We start from the raw sequence: 20723 nt of genomic DNA on the forward strand, positions 1-20723 counted from the left end.
ACATACACACACGTACGCGCGGTGCTGGTTTCCGATTTCAAAAGAATGCTCTATAAAAGACATGCAGATGATTGCAGACGGTGAGACAGGAGGGCTTTAAGAGGTGGGTCCTCACTTAGGGGAAAACAGCAGTCTCTAGGAATTAACAGCCAAAGAAGTCACTGAAGGACTACTTGAGCTTAATACTATGAAATGAGAATTTGAGGTGTTTGGTGAGAAGAGAAGAGAAAGAAAGGTATTACAGGGAACAAAAATTCAAAGTCCCCGCTGTTTTAGAGAACAACATGTTTCTGAACAGAAGGCTAAACGCAAAGATAAAGGTTTGAAAAGTAGCTAGGGATCTTTTAAAAGGCCTCGTGTGTAAGTGTTTGGGCCTCACACTTTCACAGATATTGTCTTCTGTTTGTGTCATCAGACCCTTGTTGGTTTTCATTGCCTTCATATCTTTTATTTTAATTGATAATTTCTTGTTTTTCTGAGTACGTGTTATTTAGCTTCCTAAAGAATAATCATCTTATTAACCTGAGTTTGTTTTGAATGGTTTCCTCTTTTTTGCAAATTATATTTATACTCAGAAGAGAAAGACTTGACATGATTTAGGTTATCTGGATTCATATGCTATAAATTTAATATTTTGGTTGTTATTGGTTACTTTTCTTCACTTTTGCATCTGTTGGTGTAAATGCTTCTTATATGTCCTGTGCCACCAACAGAAGATGTGTATGAAGGCCTAATATACGATTGGTTTGCAGAATGGTTCCTATAGTAATTATGTACCTTAAGGAGACATATCTGGCTGCTTATCTGGAATTAACATGAAGATAGAGAAGGGATAAGACATCTGTCTCTCCAAAAGTACATGACATTTTGATATATTCATTTTTTTTTTTAAACAGAAGACTTTCGTTGATTTTTTTTTTTTTCCCCTAAACTCTAATGTCTCTGGCCATACTGGTTTCAGTTGGTTTAGTTCTGACGTGAATGTTGATTGGTGTTTTCATTTATGTTAGTGAGTAGATGAAAGTGAAAATCACTAGACGTATGTCGAAACTTTATTGTTCATAAATGTCCAGGCAGTTTATTTGCTAAATTGGATAATGACTTCAAATATTGGAAGAAGGCTATGCTATTCACAGTGGACTTTAGATGTAGCAAACTTTTAAATTTAACCTGCATTGTTAACCTTTTCTCGTTTACTGTCATCAGTCGAGTCAATGAAACTATAAATCAAATCAAACAAGATATTCTGGTATTTTTAATTAAAAGCAGTTGTATGGCTAAGTAGTCATAACTTTTCTCTCATCTTACATACTTGCATAAGATGGCTTACTAGTGTTGACTACATTAGAAGTGGTCCATTTTTATCTGCCGAACAGAAGACTTTATCAAGAAATACACATTTGTGTGTATGTGTTTGATACTATGTTGCTTACATGATATGATGTAACATTTATAAATATTTAACTTAAAATTGGAAAAGACCCTGAGGAGGAGAAGGGGATGACAGAGGATAAGGTGCTTGGATGGTATCACCAACTCGATGGACATGAGTTTGAGCAAGCTCTGGGAGTTGGTGATGGGACAGGGAGGCCTCGTGTGCTGCAGTCCTTGGGGTCACAAAGAGTCGGACACGACTAAGCGACTGAACTGAACTTAAAATCACCTTAGCTATACTAGACGAAATATTTAAAAACAGAGCATCAGTTTATTGTGCGAAAGACAATCCAAAGAAGTGCATCTTGCATTTTTAAAATTGTTTTTCCAAAATTTTAAGCAGAAATTAAACATGTCTTAGAAGCGTATCATTGAAATGAATGCTTTTGGAAATCATTTTTTAATACGCTTTGATAGTGTGCCACAAAACATTTTATTTTTGATTGTACATTTCTTAAAAGGTTAGTGGAAAGATTTGCTATAATACTTTATGTTCTATCATTGAGAGAACTAATTTCTATTTAAAATTAAGTCAGCAGCATCAAATAGCATTAGACATGATTGTTGTTGACCTCTTCTTTAGAAATTAACATGCCACTTGAGGGCGATATAATTGGTAAGCCACAGAGAGGTCTGTACATAAACAGTAGGGTTAATGAGTGTCTTTCTTTTTTTTTTTTTTTCCTCTTTTCTTCTTTCTTTCCCTTCTTTTGGCCTTTAAATTTTGCAGTTAGCTTAGGCTGTTTGAAATTATTTTCTTTGAATGTGTTGTGACATTGTTTTAATTGAATGAAGCTGCAGAACTAGCATGATAAATCAACACAGAATGAATTAAGGCAAACAATATTAACTTGGAAATTGGTTGCAGTAGACAAAGCAGCTGCTGTGATTAAGTTTTTTCCTTCTCTACTTACACCATTTTGAGAAGGACGACCTTGATGGTTTCGAGTATATTTGAGTCCCAGTGGTATGCACTTAAACACATTTGAGCTGTTTTTTGCTGGTTGTGGTGCAGTAGAGGTTGGTTCATTTTTAAGATTAGGAAAATTTTGTTACGGATTTAATGTTTGACTGGCTTTAAAACATTTTTTATTTAGTAAATAATAATTGGGAGTATTAGCTATAGCAGAAAACCTTTCCTGTGTAATGCTGTGGTTTTAGCAAAAGAGATTTAATATATGAAAAGAAAGAATGTGCCAAAGATGGCCTCTTTAGGGTTTGTGTATCAGGAGTGGAGCCAACCACTTTAACAGAGGGCACAAATTCAGACGTTACATATTCGTTATATGACATGCTGAAGTACCTTCATTCATGCTGCATTTTTCCACACATTCTTTTGCTTGTTTCAGATACATAAGGTATATTTTTTATATGAGTTATAAGATCTGTATAGAGCACAACTGTAATAGAGGAAAAGCTGGCAAAAGTTACTTATTTTAAGAAACAGTCAAGATACCAAATAGAATAAAGTCATTTTCACAGATTTCTTGAGAGCAAGGAGAATTTCTCCTCTTTCTCCTCCTCCCCTTTCTCCTTAGGAAAAAAAAAAAAAAATTATAGCATCTATTTCACTCTTGACTGAGTAGCAGACCACGGATACATATTTCATTAGGTTGAACTTGAAAATAAAAGGTTGTTTCCTATTTTACTGAAAAATACTCAAAGTCAGTGAGGCATGGAATGTGGAAATTCTTGTCTCTGTTCAGATTGTTTGAGGAAAGGAGAGGGAATGAATTTTACAGAATCTTTGCCTATATATAAAGATAGGGGGTTAGCAAGGCCTGTTGATAGATTTTCTGTGGTAGGTGTCTTTTTCTCTTTCTCAGACCCTCATTCTAATATATTTTTACCCTGTACTGCCTGAAATTAGTCACTTCTAGATCTACTTAGATTTAAAGGCAGCCTTTTTAAAAATTTCATGGGCTTCTCTGTTAAGTACTAAGGGTAATTCAGAGCAGCTGAACAATTTCAGTAAAATAGGATACAGAAGGGAAAAAAACAAACAAACAGCAAACAGACATCTGCTTGAATGCATCAGAGACCCAGCAGGATTGTGAAGAACTGCTAATTCAGGATTCCTGGGAGGACAGAGAATCAAGGTTGGATGTAAGCCTGGCTTTGTGAAACTGCTTCTCCTTTAGCTAGGTGTGTTTGCTGAACCTGGAGAGGACAGCGGCGAGGCTAAGCTTTGGGGGACAGAGGTCTAACCTATGTAAGCTCCTTCCCATCTCCAGTCTGTGCTTTGGGGAGGAATCTGATGGGTGTGCATTCAGGGGTAAGAGGGAACTAATTTCCTAGGCCTTTACAGACTTTGCATGTCAGCATCAAAATTGTGTCAACCTCAATAAGCGGAATTGTATTGAGATGATCTTAGGTTGCTAGTTAACAATAGGTGCCTGGCAGAAGCTGACATATATTCCCTCTGGAGAAAGATAACATCACCTTAGGCCTTATATTATTTCTGTAAGCTGTTTAGTAAATACGTTGTCTGGCACACGCTAGAAAACAAGCAAACACACAAAGAATACAAGATGATGTTAAAAAAAATCTGAAGAAATAAGACAAAAGAAGCACATTCATCAAGACTCTAGATATTAGGATTATGCCATATTTCTCCAACTTGTCTTTGGTCTTCATACAAACAATAAGCATAACTTTTATATAGACTCAGACTTTATAAAAGTTATGCTTATTGTTTGTATGGAGACCAAAGACAAGTTGGAGAAATATGGCAGAGTTATGGGAGCTATGAAAGAAGAGTCAAACTGAATATGTCAGAGAAATAGAAAGTATAAAAGAAAAATCAAACTGAAAAATTGCTTAACTGGGATTAATAGATTTAACAGAAGACTCAAAGCTTTTGAAGAGGGAATTAATGAACTGAAAATTACCTCAGTTGAAAATTCAGTATGAAAATAAATTTAAATATCTTATAAATATCTTTATATCTTAATATATGTAGGCTTAAGGGCAAAAGGTACTACTGGAGAAAAGACCACTTCATAATGACAGAAGAATATAATTTTGTATATACCAACAACACAGTTTCTAATTGTATAAAGCAAATAAAACTGAAAGAAATAGACAAAAGTTAGTCACAGAGGAGTTTGCCTGCTTTTTTTTCCTAAGATTTTTTTGATATGGACCATTTTTAAAGTCTTTAGTGAATTTGTTACAATTCTGTTACAACAATTTGCTTCTGTTTTATATTCTGGCTTTTTGGCCCCAAGGCATGTGGGATCCTAGCTCCCTAAGACAGGGAGCAAAATTTCACTCCCTGCATTGGAAGACAAAGTCCCAACCATTGGACTGCCAAGGAAGTCTCATGAACACCCATGGAATATTTAGAAAAATTGATTATGTACTGTGCTTAAAAGTCTGAACAAGTATTCAGTTCAGTTCAGTCGTTCAGTCGTGTCCAACTCTTTGCAACTCCATGAACCGCAGCACACCAGGCCTCCCTGTCCATCACCAACTCCCGGAGTTTACACAAACTCATGTGCATCGAGTCGGTGATGCATTCCAGCCATCTCATCCTCTGTCGTCCCCTTCTCTTCCTGCCCTCAATTTTTCCCAGCATCAGGGTCTTTTCCAGTGAGTCAGCTCTTCACATCAGGTGGCCAAAGTATTGGAGTTTCAGCTTCAGCATCAGTCCTTCCAATGGACACCCAGGACTGATCTCCTTTAGGATGAACTGGTTGGATCTCCTTGCAATCCAAGGGACTCTGCAGATTCTTCTCCAGCACCACAGTTCAAAAGCATCAATTCTTCGGTGCTCAGCTTTCTTCACAGTCCAACTCTCACATCCATACATGACCACTGGAAAAACCATAGCCTTGACTAGACGGACCTTTGTTGGCAAAGTAATATCTCTGCTTTTGAGTATGCTGTCTAGGTTGGTCATAACTTTCCTTCCAAGGAGTGAGCGTCTTTTAATTTCATGGCTTCAGTCACCATCTGCAGTGATTTTGGAGCCCCAAAAAATAAAATCTGACACTCTTTCCACTGTTTCCCCATCTATTTCCCATGAAGTGATGGGACCAGATGCCATGATCATTTTCTGAATGTTGAGTTTTAAGCCAACTTTTTCACTCTCCTCTTTCACTTTCATCAAGAGGCTTTTTAGTTCCACTTTACTTTCTGCTGTAAGGGTGGTATCATCTGCATATCTGAGGTTATTGATATTTCAGCTTAGAGGAATACTTAAAGCTTTAAAAGTATGTTTATTGGAAAAGAAGAAAGGGTGCAATAAGCTGAGCATTCGTTTCATAATATCAGGAAAAGTACAGCAGATTAAATGTAAAAGAAGTAGAAGGAAGGAAGTAATAAAGGTAAGAGTAGAAATTAAGACCCCTGAAAACCATCACAAAATGAAGAAAATCAATGTATTGGCTGGCTACTACTGCATTTTAATGAGCTACCCCAGAAACTTATGTTCAAACAACCACCACTTACTTAGCTCCTGCTTCTCTTGTGCATGCTGGTCGCTTTTGTTCAGGCTGGGCTCACCACAGTGGTTCTTCTGATCGGCACCTGTAGTCAGCTGTGGGTTAGCCAGGCCCCTCTGCTCTTAATAGTTACCTGGGTGTGGGCCGGCATGGAGTGGGTTAGTCTGAGACTGTTACATGGTAATAATAGGGCCTAAGAGAGGAAGTACACATAAGACTGAGCCTTAGGCTTTTAACACACACATTATTCTTTTCATACATTGTATTGGAAAGCCAGCCAGCATGCTAACCCCAGATTCAAGAGGTGAGAGGAACTGCAGAATTACACTGCAAATGGCGTAGATTAAGGATGCATGGGTAATTGTGGTCAGTTTTGAATGACCTGTCTACAAATTTAATTTAAAATTATTTTTATCAGTCTACCCCTCTCAACAGTAGAAAAGGTACATTCTTTGTAAAGACTGGAAGACTGATCAAGAGAAAGGATGATATAGATAGCCAGTCAGAATTGAAGTGGGACCATTGTTACAGATCCTGTAGATACTAAGACGAAAAGTCCATGAAAGCTTTATATCATCAAGTTTGAAAATTTAAACTACATTGACATATTTTTAGATAAACACAAGTTACCAAAATTGACATATGAAGGAATAGGAAATCTAAATTAGGTAACTGAATCCATAATTGAAAACCTGAACTGAGAAAAAAATACTCTAGACCCGGGTGACTTCACCACTGATTTCTCTTCGGTATTTAAAGGAGGAATAGTACAAGTTAGCTTCTATGAGCCATTCCAAAGAGCTGAAAAAGGGGGACTACATCCCAACACATTTTGAGTCCAGTATAATCTTGATGCCTAAGCCCTAAGAAACATATTGTGAAAAAGGAAAATTACAAGGCAGTTCCATTTGTGAATGTAAATTTAAAAAATAAAATTGTCACCAAATTGCTAACAAGCTGAACCTAGTGATCTATAATAAAAGATAATGTGATTAAGTTTATTGTAGAACTATAAGCATGATTTAACATTTGATAATGAATTGTAATCCATTGCATTACCAGAATAAAGGAGAAATACTATGATTGTCTCGATGGTGAAAAAATGTGATACATTTAAACATCCATTCATGACTAAAAATAAAAACTCTTAATGAATTAGGGAATAGAATGGAATTTTCTTAATCTGCTGAAGTATACACAGATTACTTCAGACTTCATAGTGAACTATTGAGAACTTTATTCTTGGAATGAGTCAAGGATAATACACTTGATTTGACTTTGAACCCATGATGTGCTGGCCAGTGCTGTAAGGATGGCCAAAAAAAGAAATTAAAAATATGATTGAAGTTAGGTATTTTTTCTTTTCTCTTATTTGCAAGTGATATGAATCTTTACCAAAAGAATCCAAAAGAACCTACAGAAAAATTAAAATGAAGAAAGAAGAAACAGGGTTGCTGGGTATACTGTATGATACAAAAAGATGAATTATGATTTCACATGTAAAAAAACATGAAATAAAAATATGATTTACAGTAGCAAAAACGAAGCCCCAAATGTTTTGGAATAAATCAAACAAAATCAAGTAAAGGCACACCAAGAAAGCTTTGTATTCTTGAGAGAAATCGAAAAACACCTAACCAAATGACAAAATTATACCATATTCATGATCCTGAAGATTGTTCTAACATCCCAGTAAAAATTATTGCTAGTATCATTTTAGAAATTAACCAGCGATTTCTGAAATCTGTATAGAGGCACAAAGACTGAGACATCTTTGAAAGAGGAGCAAGGTGAACTAACATGCTATCCTGTGTATTAAGATTTTGAAAATAAAGTTACATTAAATGACAGTGAGATACTAAGCCAAGTAGCTTAATAGAGAACCCAGAAGTAGACCCATATGTATAAGCATGTATAGGTGTTACTTAAAACAAGAAATGACACTGCACTGTAGGGCAGGGGAAAGGATGGTCTCTTTAGCAACATGTGGCGGGACAGTTGGGCAGCCACGGGAGGGAACAGGAGAAGAGAAGATTGTTCTCGCATCATGGACATCACTTCCTGGCACACTGTAGACATAGATAAGAAAATCATAACAGTAAAGCTTCTGCAAATTAATACAGAGGATATCTTGATGACCTTGGGATGGGGAAAGACTACCTTTAAACAGGACACAGAAAATATTGTTAAGAGAAGACATGAGCTGCATTAAAATTATATATAATTTAATTCAATTCAGTCTGCTTAAATTAAGTCATCTTAAGACACCATTAAAGATGAAAATGGTAAGCCACAGGAAGGGAAAAGGTATTTGCCACACGTGTGACCGCAAAGTAGAAATCAATAAGACAGCAAAACAACACAATAGAATGGTCTGAAAACTTCACATGTGCTTCAAAAAATACACATCTGAATGACCAAAAGCGTAAGTGTTGAAATGTATCAGAGCTAAATCCTCTCCTCTTCTCGGAATGTAACTGTGTATGACTGATTTAGAAAGTAGTTTAGTGCTGTCTACTGAAGGAGTTTTGGGGGAATTTTCTGGGAGATGGTGAAGGACAGGGAAGCTTGGCATGCTGCAGTCCATGGGGTGGCAGAGTAGGACACAACTAAGCCACTGAACAACAATCTCCTTTACCAGCAGTCTTTTCCCTAATGGGACAGTCCTTTGTCCTGCTTCTTTATAGTTTGTACACTCTTGCATGCAAGGGCCTTCCTTAAGTTAGAGCATTCCTCAAGTCTTTGGTGAACTTTGTCTATACATACTTAAGAATGAAGCACAGAATATGAATTAGAAGCTCGTATTCTTGAATGGGGCTAGCTCATTGCAGGGTTCAGTGGGAGCTGATCACCTGAAGCTAAGTGTCAGCCTTTGAGAATGGAGCCAAATGCTACAGTGTGAGAGTCTTTTCTTCGGGCATCTTTTCTATATATGAAAACTCAAGCCTGATACCTGCAAAGTTAGATGCATGGCTATTGCTCCTCTTTGAGAAGGCTTTGTATCATTTCCATCTTTTCTTTCTGGTTTTCTGCAGAACTCAATGCGTGAGTTTCTGGTCTCTCTGGAGTTTTGTAGGTCAGATTTGCCATTTGATCATATCCCCTTCTGTGGACATTCTGAGCTTACTTGTTGATTGAGGGCCTGAGGCTTCCTAAACTGAATTTGTAGTAGACTTCATAGACTGTGACCCACTGTGTGGCGGACTTTGTATTGGATGTTTCTTATATATTGTGCTGTACACACGTGCAGTTCCTCATCACAGCAGTTCCGGAAAGCGTTGTCTCCATCACATGATTGAGGCTTGTTTTATATGACTTCCCGATTCTTAATTATTGCTTAATATTGGAGCTTGAATACCAGTTGGGGTCTGTATGCTTTCCAAGTATAGACGTGTAATCATAATACAGTCCTTCAAGTACAGTACAGTACTTCAGTTTATTTAGATGGGGGATATGAGAGGAGGGCTCTTGACTGGATGACTGCAAGGGTTTAGTTGGTTGAAGAGGTAGGTCAAGTCCTATATGCCAAAAACTAGGCAAGGGTAAAGGGTTTTATTTGAATGTAAAGACATAGTTCAGGCAGATTGCAGAATTTGGAATCTTGTATAGCTGGGTCAAGGACCTGAGAGTCTTTGCTTGGGGTGGAAGAGCTGATGTCACAGTCCCCTAGGGAATAGGACTTTCTTCCATCCTCAAATGCGTACGCACACATGTTTCATTTGGGAATCACTTCTCTAAGATGTGGCAGTGCTGGTGAGCAGGCAAAGCAGGCAGCCTCTGGAGCACAGAAGACTGAGGAAGTGCCCTCGCTTCTTAAGCGCTGAGAGCAGTGAATTCTGGCATGTTAATGTTATGTAACGATACACTAACAGTAGGAATAAAATGCAGGAAAAAAGTAGGAAGCATAGGTATCAGTAACCTGTTTGAATAAGTTGATAAAAACCACCCATGGATCTTTGTGGAACTGATGATATTCATTTTCTTGTCTTTTATATAGATGACATATTAATAAGGAAAATTTACTTTCCAGTGTTTATAGTCAATCTGTTCCTCTCACTGGCCTTTTAAAAAAATTAACTTCTATGTGTGAATATTAGAAGTTTCTGTGGAGGGATGATAATTATTTATACAGTTATTTCTTATCACTGTCCTTTTTGTGACAAGAGTTAAGGTTCTTTGTTAAAGTAGTAGTATGAACTAAAGGAAGAGATGGGAAATAGGAAAATAAGGATGCAGATACAAAATTGTGCAAAGATTGTGGGGAAAAAATGTAGACTCCTACGTCTTAAATAGTTAGTATAGTGTGGAATACAGTTTTGGCCATCAGTGTTCTGGCAGCCAGCCCCAAAACACAATGCTTTCTGAACAGTCGCTGAAGTATAACTTAGATCAATAAGATAGGAATTTCCCCCAGGGATTTCTGTATAAAAGGCAGCCACTATTTAACATAATAAATAGCTCCTGGAACCCAGTCATAGAAGGGATTTGTTGAACTTTTCATGTACACTTGTTTAGAGTGTGCATATTGATGGGCAGTTGAATACAGCACCTGTTTTAGGTAGATTCTGCTGTTCCTAATCCATGATTTGTATTAATGCACATGAAAATTTCAAGCTAAACCATGAACTGCTATCATTACACCCTCAAACTTGGCAAGAAATTAATAAGATTTTATTTCAACTTAGTATTTTTAAAAATTTAATTAGAGAAAGTTAAGTATATACTTTAAGTGACTAATGCACGATGTTGGTTTTTTTTCCCCCCAGTTTAATTTTGTTGGGAGAATCCTTGGACCTAGAGGACTTACTGCTAAACAGCTTGAAGCAGAAACAGGATGCAAGATCATGGTCCGAGGCAAAGGCTCAATGAGGGATAAGAAGAAGGTAAGTCCTTGAAAATGGGGCCGTCCTTTATGTGAATAATGTACTTACACTTTTGAATTTTAATAACAAAATATCTAGATCTTAAAGCAGTATATGTTATTTCATGTCAGAAAATTTTTAACTTTTTAAAGGTGGTGTCATGATTTTCTCTTTTTGATTATCATTACTTTTCATTTAGTTAGCTAATAACAGTTAATCCATCATATTCATGTTGGTTTTTACACTTGAGAAGCCGCCAGTTTGGAAGTTAGACTATTCAGTGTTGTATGTATTAAAGATGTAACTGAAACTTTGAAAAATCGAAAATGTTTCTCTTGATGAGATTTACATGAGAAGAATCAAATGAATTACTGTGGATTTATGTCATCTCATCAGGAGAGTGAGTAAGTGTGGAGGAAGGCTTATAAGTAGCCATACAGGAGTCATTTTGGTTTTCACCAGCATTTCACGTTGAGTTTGTTTTCCAGCTATTTTACTTTAAAGTATATTGTTGTTGTTTTCTGCTTTTCTTCCTTTTGCCACTTCTTACTTTTCTAGTTTAATTGATGAACACCTAGTTCCCTGCTTTAAATACTGTGTTTTCAGAAGGTTTTATTTGCCTGTTTCCTTTTATCCAGTGATGCTATGAGGCAGAATACTTTGAATTCTATCTGTGTGAAAAATGTTTGACTGATTTTTTAAGAATAACATAGGTTTTGATTGCCAAAGATTAAATGTATTGTTAGGAAGGGTTTGTTGTGTGTTTGATTTTTAAATACATTGCCTTGAAAGACACATCAAATGATGGAGATGTGGGTGGCTTTGCTAGAGCGTGTTGTGCATTGAATCCCTCTGTGGAGCTTACAGAGTGAATGCCAGACCTGTAGGTACTCTGACTTCATTCTGACTTCTTTCTAAGCTCTCACCTCATTTCATTTCATCTTTCCCATTAGCTGACTGGGGTCTCAATCATTTTCTCTCCTTACAGATAAATAATGACTTAGTAGTTAAGCTGAGCAGAGAGGCTGTCAATAATATTAATTATCTGTAAATTTTATTTTAAGCTGTTCTTGTCAGATGAGTATAAAGATACTTTGAGGCAAGCATGTGAGTTCTCCCTGAGCGTATTTAGCAGTTGTATTTAAAACAATCTTTTTTATTAGAATCTTAAAATAACTTCATCACTGTGTGACTCAGCCAAGGGGCAGTCTTGTATTGCCATGCAGTTTTGGTTCCCATGTTTGCGCTTGTGGTTGCTTTGCTTCAAGCAATGCTGATTTAATAGCCTAGGTACAGTACGACAAGCTCTCAAAACTGATGGTGTATTCATCCGTCAAACAAGTTGTTATGTCAGTTTACAAAGCGTGTTTTGCCCTCTCCTCAGCGTCTTGTCGATTCTGCAGTAGCAGCCCTCCACTCACGCACAGACACTGAGGAGTGGAGCTCAGAGCCCTGTAATGAGGCATCGCCAGTTCTGCTTTCAGTCAGGTTGAACTTGGAGTCTGAAGAACAGTTTCCTGCCATCATTTTGGCATACATTAGAGTGGCTAAGAGTGTAACCTCTGTAACCGTCTTGCTTTCATTTGACTCTTGCTTCTATCACTTAGCAGCTTTGTGATTTTAGCAGATGACTTCATCTCTTGGTGGCATGTGAAGCGGGAGTAGTGAGGTCACTGTGAGGTCACTGATGGCGTGAGGATTACAGAAGTTGTAGAGCGCTTAGCATAGTGCTTTGACATACAGTGATCAATCAATCAATGTTAATGATTGCTCTTTAATAAATTTTGTTTACATTGTTAGTGCATTTCCTGTTTAAACTCTTACACATCATGGGGGAAGTACTTCAGCTTTTTAAGCTTTGGAAATGACAATGCTTTGTTGTTGCTTTGTGACCTTTGAATATCCCGTATCCTCACAGCTTTTTTGTTTGGTTCTCTGGTGGTTGGTGTGTCCATATTCTGTCTTGTCCACTTTGTTCTTAAGCACAAACAGAAGTAGTTAACACATTATATTTTTTTAATTTGTACTGTTGACTAATGAAATAAAAAAGTTTACAGATTATACATAATGCATGAAAACAATGATAGATTAAGACACCAACAACATTTTGACTGCAGATTGCATTTTTAGTTTTATTAACTGCTATAGCAGACATCCTGGAATGTGAAGTCAAGTGGGCCTTAGAAAGCATCACTACGAACAAAGCTAGAGGAGGTGATAGAATTCCAGTTGAGCTATTCCAAATCCTGAAAGATGATGCTGTGAAAGTGCTGCACTCAATATGCCAGCAAATTTGGAAACCTCAGCAGTGGCCACAGGACTGGAAAAGGTCAGTTTTCATTCCAATCCCAAAGGAAGGCAATGCCAAAGAATGCTCAAACTACCACACAATTGCACTCATCTCACACGCTAGTAAAGTAATGCTCAAAATTCTCCAAGCCAGGCTTCAGCAATATGTGAACCGTGAACTTCCTGATGTTCAAGCTGGTTTTAGAAAAGGCAGAGGAACCGGAGATCAAATTGCCAACATCCGCTGGATCATGGCAAAAGCAAGAGAGTTCCAGAAAAACCTCTATTTCTGCTTTATTGACTATGCCAAAGCCTTTGACTGTGTGGATCACAATAAACTATGGAAAATTATTCAAGAGATGGGAATACCAGGCCACCTGATCTGCCTCTTGAGAAATTTGTATGCAGGTCAGGAAGCAACAGTTAGAACTGGACATGGAACAACAGACTGGTTCCAAATAGGAAAAGGCGTTCGTCAAGGCTGTATATTGTCACCCTGTTTATATGCAGAGTACATCGTGAGAAACGCTGGACTGGGAGAAACACAAGTTGGAATCAAGATTGCCGGGAGAAATATCAATAACCTCAGATATGCAGATGACACCACCCTTATGGCAGAAAGTGAAGAGGGACTCAAAAGCCTCTTGATGAAAGTGAAAGTGGAGAGTGAAAAAGTTGGCTTAAAGCTCAACATTCAGAAAACGAAGATCATGGCATCCAGTCCCACCACTTTATGGGAAATAGATGGGGATACAGTGGGAACAATGTCAGACTTTATTTTTCTGGGCTCCAAAATCACTGCAGATGGTGACTGCAGCCATGAAATTAAAAGACGCTTACTCCTTGGAAGGAAAGTTATGACCAACCTAGATAGCATATTGAAAAGCAGAGACATTACTTTGCCAAAAAAGGTCTGTCTAGTCAAGGCTATGGTTTTTCCTGTGGTCATGTATGGATGTGAGTGTTGGACTGTGAAGAAGGCTGAGCACCGAAGAATTGACGCTTTTGAACTGTGGTGTTGGAGAAGACTCTTGAGAGTCCCTTGGACTGCAAGGAGATGCAACCAGTCCATTCTAAAGGAGATCAGCCCTGGGATTTCTTTGGACGGAATGATACTAAAGCTGAAACTCTAGTACTTTGGCCACCTCATGCGAAGAGTTGACTCATTGGAAAAGACTCTGATGCTGGGAGGGATTGAGGGCAAGAGGAGAAGGGGACGACAGAGGATGAGATGGCTGGATGGCATCACTGACTTGATGGACATGAGTCTGGGTGAACTCCGAAAGTTGGTGATGGACAGGGAGGCCTGGCGTGCTGTGATTCATGGGGTCGCAAAGAGTCGGACACGACTGAGTGACTGATTTGATCTGATCTGATCTGATAGATGAATATATTTTGGGAATATCCAGTTAATTTGAAGGGCTACCGTATGTTTGATACTACGATGAAGAATTTATGTGTAGATTTGTAATGCCAAGGGTGTCTTCTGTAATATTAATTCAAATCTATGCATACTAAACTGTCAACCATGTCATTTTGGTTTACTCTGCTCTGCTCATTGAGTTCTTAAAAATGTTAATAGAAGTTAAGTCACAGTGGAAGGTGCTATCACTTGTTGCTTGGCTATTGCTTTGAAAAAGAACATGAAAAATATATGGAGACCAAAAAGTATTGAAATAAATAATAAGGCTGATTGAAGCATATTCTGTGAGTTTAAAGGAAAACTAAACTTTTTCGTGCAGAATTGTCAGTTTATGTAAAAGCTGAGAAAGCTAGAAAATCTTAATTTGTTGACTGTCCATGGTATTAATGATGGAATGCTGTTTGCTGATTTGTCAGTAACAGCATGCCATGTCTGTTTTATGGAGTGTTTCTCTGCTGTTTGATGAGTACTTGGCATAGAGTAGACACTGGAAAAAACCATCTGAGAAGGGATGAATGTGTAGGTAGTAAATGAAAGACATAGATGTCCCCTCTGCTTTACGTTCCCCAAAGTTTTTATGAATAGAGAAAATGATAAATTCTTTGTGTTTTCAGTTCTTTGGGGAAGATAGGCAGTACTATATCATCCTACGCTGTTGGTTTTAAGCAGGGGAATGAATATGCTACTTTATATTTTTCATTTTCCTGGATTGCTGTTACTTCAGAATTATTGATGGGCACAGCAGCATTGTCGTATATAATACCCAGAGGAATGGTACTGGGTAATTGCAGGAGCCTTAGGACAAGAACTTCACTCACACTTCATAACTGACTAGGGAGCTGTGCTTGTCTTTCTACTTCCCACTCCCACCTGAAAATGTTAGTGTGTGAGATGTCTGCTGCTGCTGTGGTTCAGTCGCTCAGTCATGTCCGACTCTTTGCCACCCCATGGAGTGCAGCACGCCAGGCTCCTTGTCCTCCACTCTCTCCTGGAGTTTGCTCAGATCCATGTCCATGGAATCAGTGATGCTATCTAACCATCTCATCCTCTGCTGCCTCCTCCTATTGCCCTCAGTCTTTCTCAGCATCAGGGTCTTTTCCAGTGAGTCGACTCTTCCCATCAGGTGGCCAGAGTATTGTAGCTTCAGCATTAGTCCTTCCAATGAATATTCAGGATTGATTTCCTTTAGAATTGACTGGTTTGATCTGCTTGCAGTCCAAGGGACTCTCAAGAGTCTTCTCCACCACCACAGTTCGAAAGCATCAATTCTTTGGTTCTCAGCCTTCTTTATGGCCCAACTGTCACATCTGTACAGGACTACTGGACGTGACAAAGCTGTGATCCATGAAAGGGGTGAGATGTCTACAGTTGATCAAAGTCAGGTGTTGGGTCTTCTGAAAATGTCCAGTAGGACTCAGCAATTCTGGTTAGAGCTCTTTGCTTGAAATGAAGGGATGTGCACTCAGGGAATCAGATGGCCATTCAAGGGCTGCTAATAGCAGTGGCCAGATGGTATTAACCACATTTATGATCTGTTCAGTGTCATATTCAGACTGTGCAGAAATCTCAAAAGATAATTTCTACTCTTCTAACAGGAATGAAGACTTAAAAGAGGTCAAGTAACTTATCCAGTCCCTATTTCTAACTGTTAACTGCACTCAGTATAAACATGTATCTTGCTGGACATTGACATTCAGCTCTATAAATCATTCTCTTCAGAATATGAACTTTGAATTTAAAATTAGATAAATCTGTTATAAAGTTTTAATTTACATTTTAATACATTTCCCAAATATATTTGACCACAATCTGTCCATTCTGAGAGATGTCTTAACTTCTTGAGGAGCTACAGTGTTGTATGGACCATGATATCTGAAGTATTATTAGAGGGACATACTGTACAATTGCAAACATGGGTAGAATTGCATAACTTTTTTATTTGCCACTTTTCATATGCTTACACATTTTTCTCCTATTCTTACAGTTCATAGATGTTTTACTTAGTTAATATGTGATATTTTTAGAAAAGTTTAAAAGTGTATATGATCAGAGAAAAAGTGTGGCGAGGCACCTGATCCTATCGCTTTTAGAGACTCCTCTTGGTGACAGTTCCGATGTGTCTAGTAGATCATTCTTCCTGCGTTGGTGTATACACTTTCACATGTGCTGTACAAAGTGAGTCTTCCTATTCTTGATGCTTTGTAATTAGCATTTCCTGCAGTTCTGTACCCTGTCCTGTCAGTTTAATTGACAAATAATTGAGCATTATAATGTCTGAGACTTTGTGCTGTGTGATAAGAAAACTTAAAAGATAGCTTAAGGCAATATTAGCAGTATATGCAAAAATTAATTTGCTTGTATGGGGGAAACTTAGACTTTTATTTTTATGAAGGATGTTATTACTTTCTCAACACTTTGAAAATGATCAAATTGATATAGTTTTTTTGGTTTTACATACTAAAGTGGTTGTGATAGCCAGTGACATAACGTCAGGTACAAACATGGTCTAGACAGCCCACTTTATTAGTCTTGTTGAATGCTAGATTTCTGACAACCTGGAGCATAAGTGTAGTTTATTAAATTAAAAAAAAAAAAAAAACAACAACCAGAAAAACAGCTTTGATCACGGCAGATTGTAAGCAGTGTCTATTCAGCCCCTAGCGCCGCGCTGCCCGTCTCCTCCCACGTGTGCCTGGTGTCCCCTGTCCTCCTCGCCCCTCTGTCTGCCAGACGGTCTGGGGAGCAAGTTCCGGACATCATGTCAAGCTGGAGATGCTGTATTAGGTGTTTCTAAAATAGAAGGGCTCTTCAGCACTATCATATTTGTGTTTTCTTTCATCACTAGAACAATTTCTTTGTGTTGTTAAATGTCTGGCCAGTGTTCCTAATTCCCCTCTTGTCTCATAAATGTGCTTTTAAGAGAAGCTTAAATGGTGTCCGTGTGAGGGGCTTACACATTGCATTTGATTGATAGATCTGTTAAGCCATTCTCGCCCTGGCCCCCATTTCTCTTTTGTAGTTTATTTGTAAAGGGTCTGAGTTGCTTGTACCGAACAATTCCCGTGGCCTTTGCTGATTGTATTTTCATGTATTTTCATGGTCATGGCCATGTTTATTAACACTTATCTGTGTCCCCTGTATTTTTGGCAATTTGGTAGTGAGAAAGGTTTAATAAGGTTTAGTTCTCCTGCCCTTCCTTCCTCATTTCCTTTCTTCCTTTTGAAAGAAAATTTTGTAAGTAAATGTGGTGGTGATACCGAAAATGTAGTGTTCCTTTGATTTTAGCAATCATTGTCGATTGTTTTTCAGACCTTTTACTTCAGTGGGAACTGCAAAACAGTTATTACCCTGTTTCTTTGCTATTATTAGTTAGATTTAATTTTTTTAGGAAAGGCTGGATAAATGCTCAGTTGTTTTTTTTGACTCAGTCCCTTATTTACTAGGTTTAAAATAGTGAATTGGTTCCTAGGAATCCTCCAGAGGTGTAGAATTAGTTTTTTTGTCTTGTTTTTATTTGACTATCATTATGAATGCATTTTAACAGTTTTGATGGATTTCAGTTCATTGCACCACGGTTTGAAGGCATCAGTTCTTCGGCGCTCAGCCTTTTTTATTGTTCAGCTCTCACATCCATACATGACTAATGGAAAAACCACAGCTTTGACTATACAGACCTTTTGTTGGCAAAGTAACATTGTGTTTGTCATTGCTTTTCTTCCACGTAGCAAGCGTCTTTTAATCTCATGGCTGCAGTCACTGTCCACAGTGATTTTGGAGCCCAGGAAAATAGTCTGTCACTGTTTGGATTGTTTCCCCATCTACTTGGCCATGAAGTGATGGGACCAGATGCCATGATCTTCGTTTTTTGAACCTTGAGTTTTACATTATATTGTTTGTATTGTAGTAAACTTGTGGCTGGGCACAAGAAATGAATTATTGTTTTAAATGTTTTCAAGAAGAAAAGTGCTATAATTTTCCATTAGTTTACACAGCCTTTCTCAGCTAGGGTTCCTCATCTTAGAAGCTCTTCAGTTTCACTAAGAGTGGTTCAATAATGAGTACCATTCTAGATAGGAGAGAAGTGAGCTATATATAATTTATGCCTTGGGCCACCACTGGGTACTCGATTCCCTTGTGGAGTCCTTAGTTGAGAAAGACTGTACCCTGTGAGGAATGGGTTTTTTTCTCTATTTTATATTCCTGCATTACCACCTGCTCTCACCCCTGCTCTTGGTGCCTTCAAGTCAATGCGTTGAGAGTAGGAATTTTTTTGGATTCTCTCTTAAAAATGTTACTTTTATAAAGTGCATGCTTAGAAACTTTCATGAATCTGATTGGGATAGTGCATGTGTGCTAAGTCGCTTCAGTCAGGTCTGACTCTTTGTGACCCCGTGGACCATAGCCTGCCTGGCTGCTCTGTCCAAGGGATTCTCCAGGCAAGAACACTGGAGTGGGCTGCCATTCCCTCTTCCAGCTGAATAGTAGTATTTAGCTTAAGAGTAATTATGAAAATTATAGTATTATATATCTATTTGGAAGTAACCTTATTAAAGCTATGACGTCTAATACTTACTCATATTTAATTCTGTGATATTTTAGTTCCTGTGGTACACATGGTTGTCACTCAGTTTTCCCAACCCCCCACCATAGTCAGTACCTTTTCAGGCAGTAAGTAGTTTTGAATGCTATGAATTTTGTCCTCGAAGATCTTTTACCCTGAGAGACTGATATGTTGACGGTAGACTAACACACCGTGCGGTGTAAACAACAGTTGTTATGCATTGTGCAGTGGGGAGCCAAGGAAGTGATGAGTGCTTTCACACGTTGAGGACTTCAGGGAAAGCTGGAGAAGATTGGACTGGAGTAGGAATTGACAGGGCAGATGAGTGGAATGGTGTTCTGCTTGGCATGTTGCCGTGCAAGTGACAAGGTTTAGTGGGAAAAGTGGTGTTGGAGACAGGCTTGGACCTGAGGATATAGGGCCTTGCTGCTAAGCCGCTTCAGTCGTGTCCAACTCTGTGCGACCCCGTAACGGCAGCCCACCAGGCTCCCCCGTCCCTGGGATTCTCCAGGCAAGAACACTGGAGTGGGTTGCCGTTTCCTTCTCCAACGCATGAAAGTGAAAAGTGAAAGTGAAGTCGCTCAGTCGTGTCTGACTCTTAGCGACCCCATGGACTGCACCCTACCAGGCTCCTCCATCCATGGGATTTTCCAGGCAAGAGCACTGGAGTAGGGTGCCACTACCTTCTCCGTATAGGGCCTTGAATACTATATTAAAATCTTTTTCTTTGGAAAGCAGTGTATTGGCACTCATATTTTTAAAGTAAGAAGTTATATGAGACATTGTTTTTTAGAGAAGGTGGCTATAGAAAGGATGGTGTAGGGAGGAGAGAGCAGAGGCTGCAGATAGAGAGCCAGGCCTCAGACAGCTCGACTCAGAGAGTCCTGTGTGTGCGGGAAAGCTTTGAGACTCAGAGCCTCTGATCCTAACTCTGCTCTGAATATAAAACGAAATAATCTCTTAACCTTAGGGCCTTTGACATATTTAATGTCCAGTGTCTCAAAGGTGTCCTACACTAGCTATAAACTAATACCCTAGGAACTTCAGTCCTCCTCCACCTTTTTTTTCTTGTTAATGTCATGGAACAGGGCACTGAATTCAGCCTCAAAAGTGATTGATTGGTTTCTTTTTAAAGAGAAAGGAAAACCTGCATTTCTGGAAGAATTTAAATCAGTACTTTTCAAATTGTCTGCCACAAAAGACCATTACAACAAAATTGTAATTCATCATAGACTGTTTCTTTTGTAAAATTATTATACAGTGAAATAAATTATCAGAGACAACTTTAAAAGACAATTTTCATCCTGTTTAAACTTTATGTCAGCGGAGGAAAATATCTGGTCAGAATGCTGTAAAAGTTTCTAAATACCCCAAGAACTATATAGCGCACAAGGCTCCTCTGTCCGTGGGATTTTCCAGGCAAGAATACTGAAGTTGGTTGCCATTTCCTTCAGGGGATCTTCCCGACCCAAAGATCGAACATGAGTCTTCTACATGTGTCTCCTGCATTGCAGGTGGATTCTTTACCACTGAGCCACCAGGGAAGCCCTAATGGGCAGAAGTATCCAGTCAGAGTGCTATAGAAATTTCTAAACACTTGATTCTGTCCTGGGAGGCTGCACTTGGGGCAGCACTGGCCTAACTGTCGCTTTCTGGCTGATTGATTTAGTGGGCCTTCAGGGCTGGGAAGGGGCCCTCTGCTGTCC

At 38.5% G+C, this 20723-nt stretch overlaps 1 protein-coding gene across 25 annotated transcripts in view; it reads left to right on the forward strand.

The window, feature by feature from the left end:
• The window catches only part of QKI (QKI, KH domain containing RNA binding), a 160913-nt gene that overhangs the window by 59109 nt on the left and 81081 nt on the right, over positions 1-20723 (forward strand). For all 25 annotated transcript variants that reach the window (XR_015133438.1, XR_015133439.1, XR_015133437.1 and 22 more), the window contains one exon: positions 10649-10765. Coding sequence is in view for 18 of the 25 variants with exons in the window: in XM_086318674.1 (XP_086174800.1) it covers positions 10649-10765 (117 nt within the window). In the remaining 7 variants the exon portion in view is untranslated. The remainder of the gene's footprint in view (positions 1-10648; positions 10766-20723) is intronic.

This window comes from Bos grunniens, chromosome 9, assembly GCF_055505025.1.
Source record: "Bos grunniens cultivar Pamir isolate PY7600 chromosome 9, Bosgru_T2T1.0, whole genome shotgun sequence".
Taxonomy (NCBI): domain Eukaryota; kingdom Metazoa; phylum Chordata; class Mammalia; order Artiodactyla; family Bovidae; genus Bos; species Bos grunniens.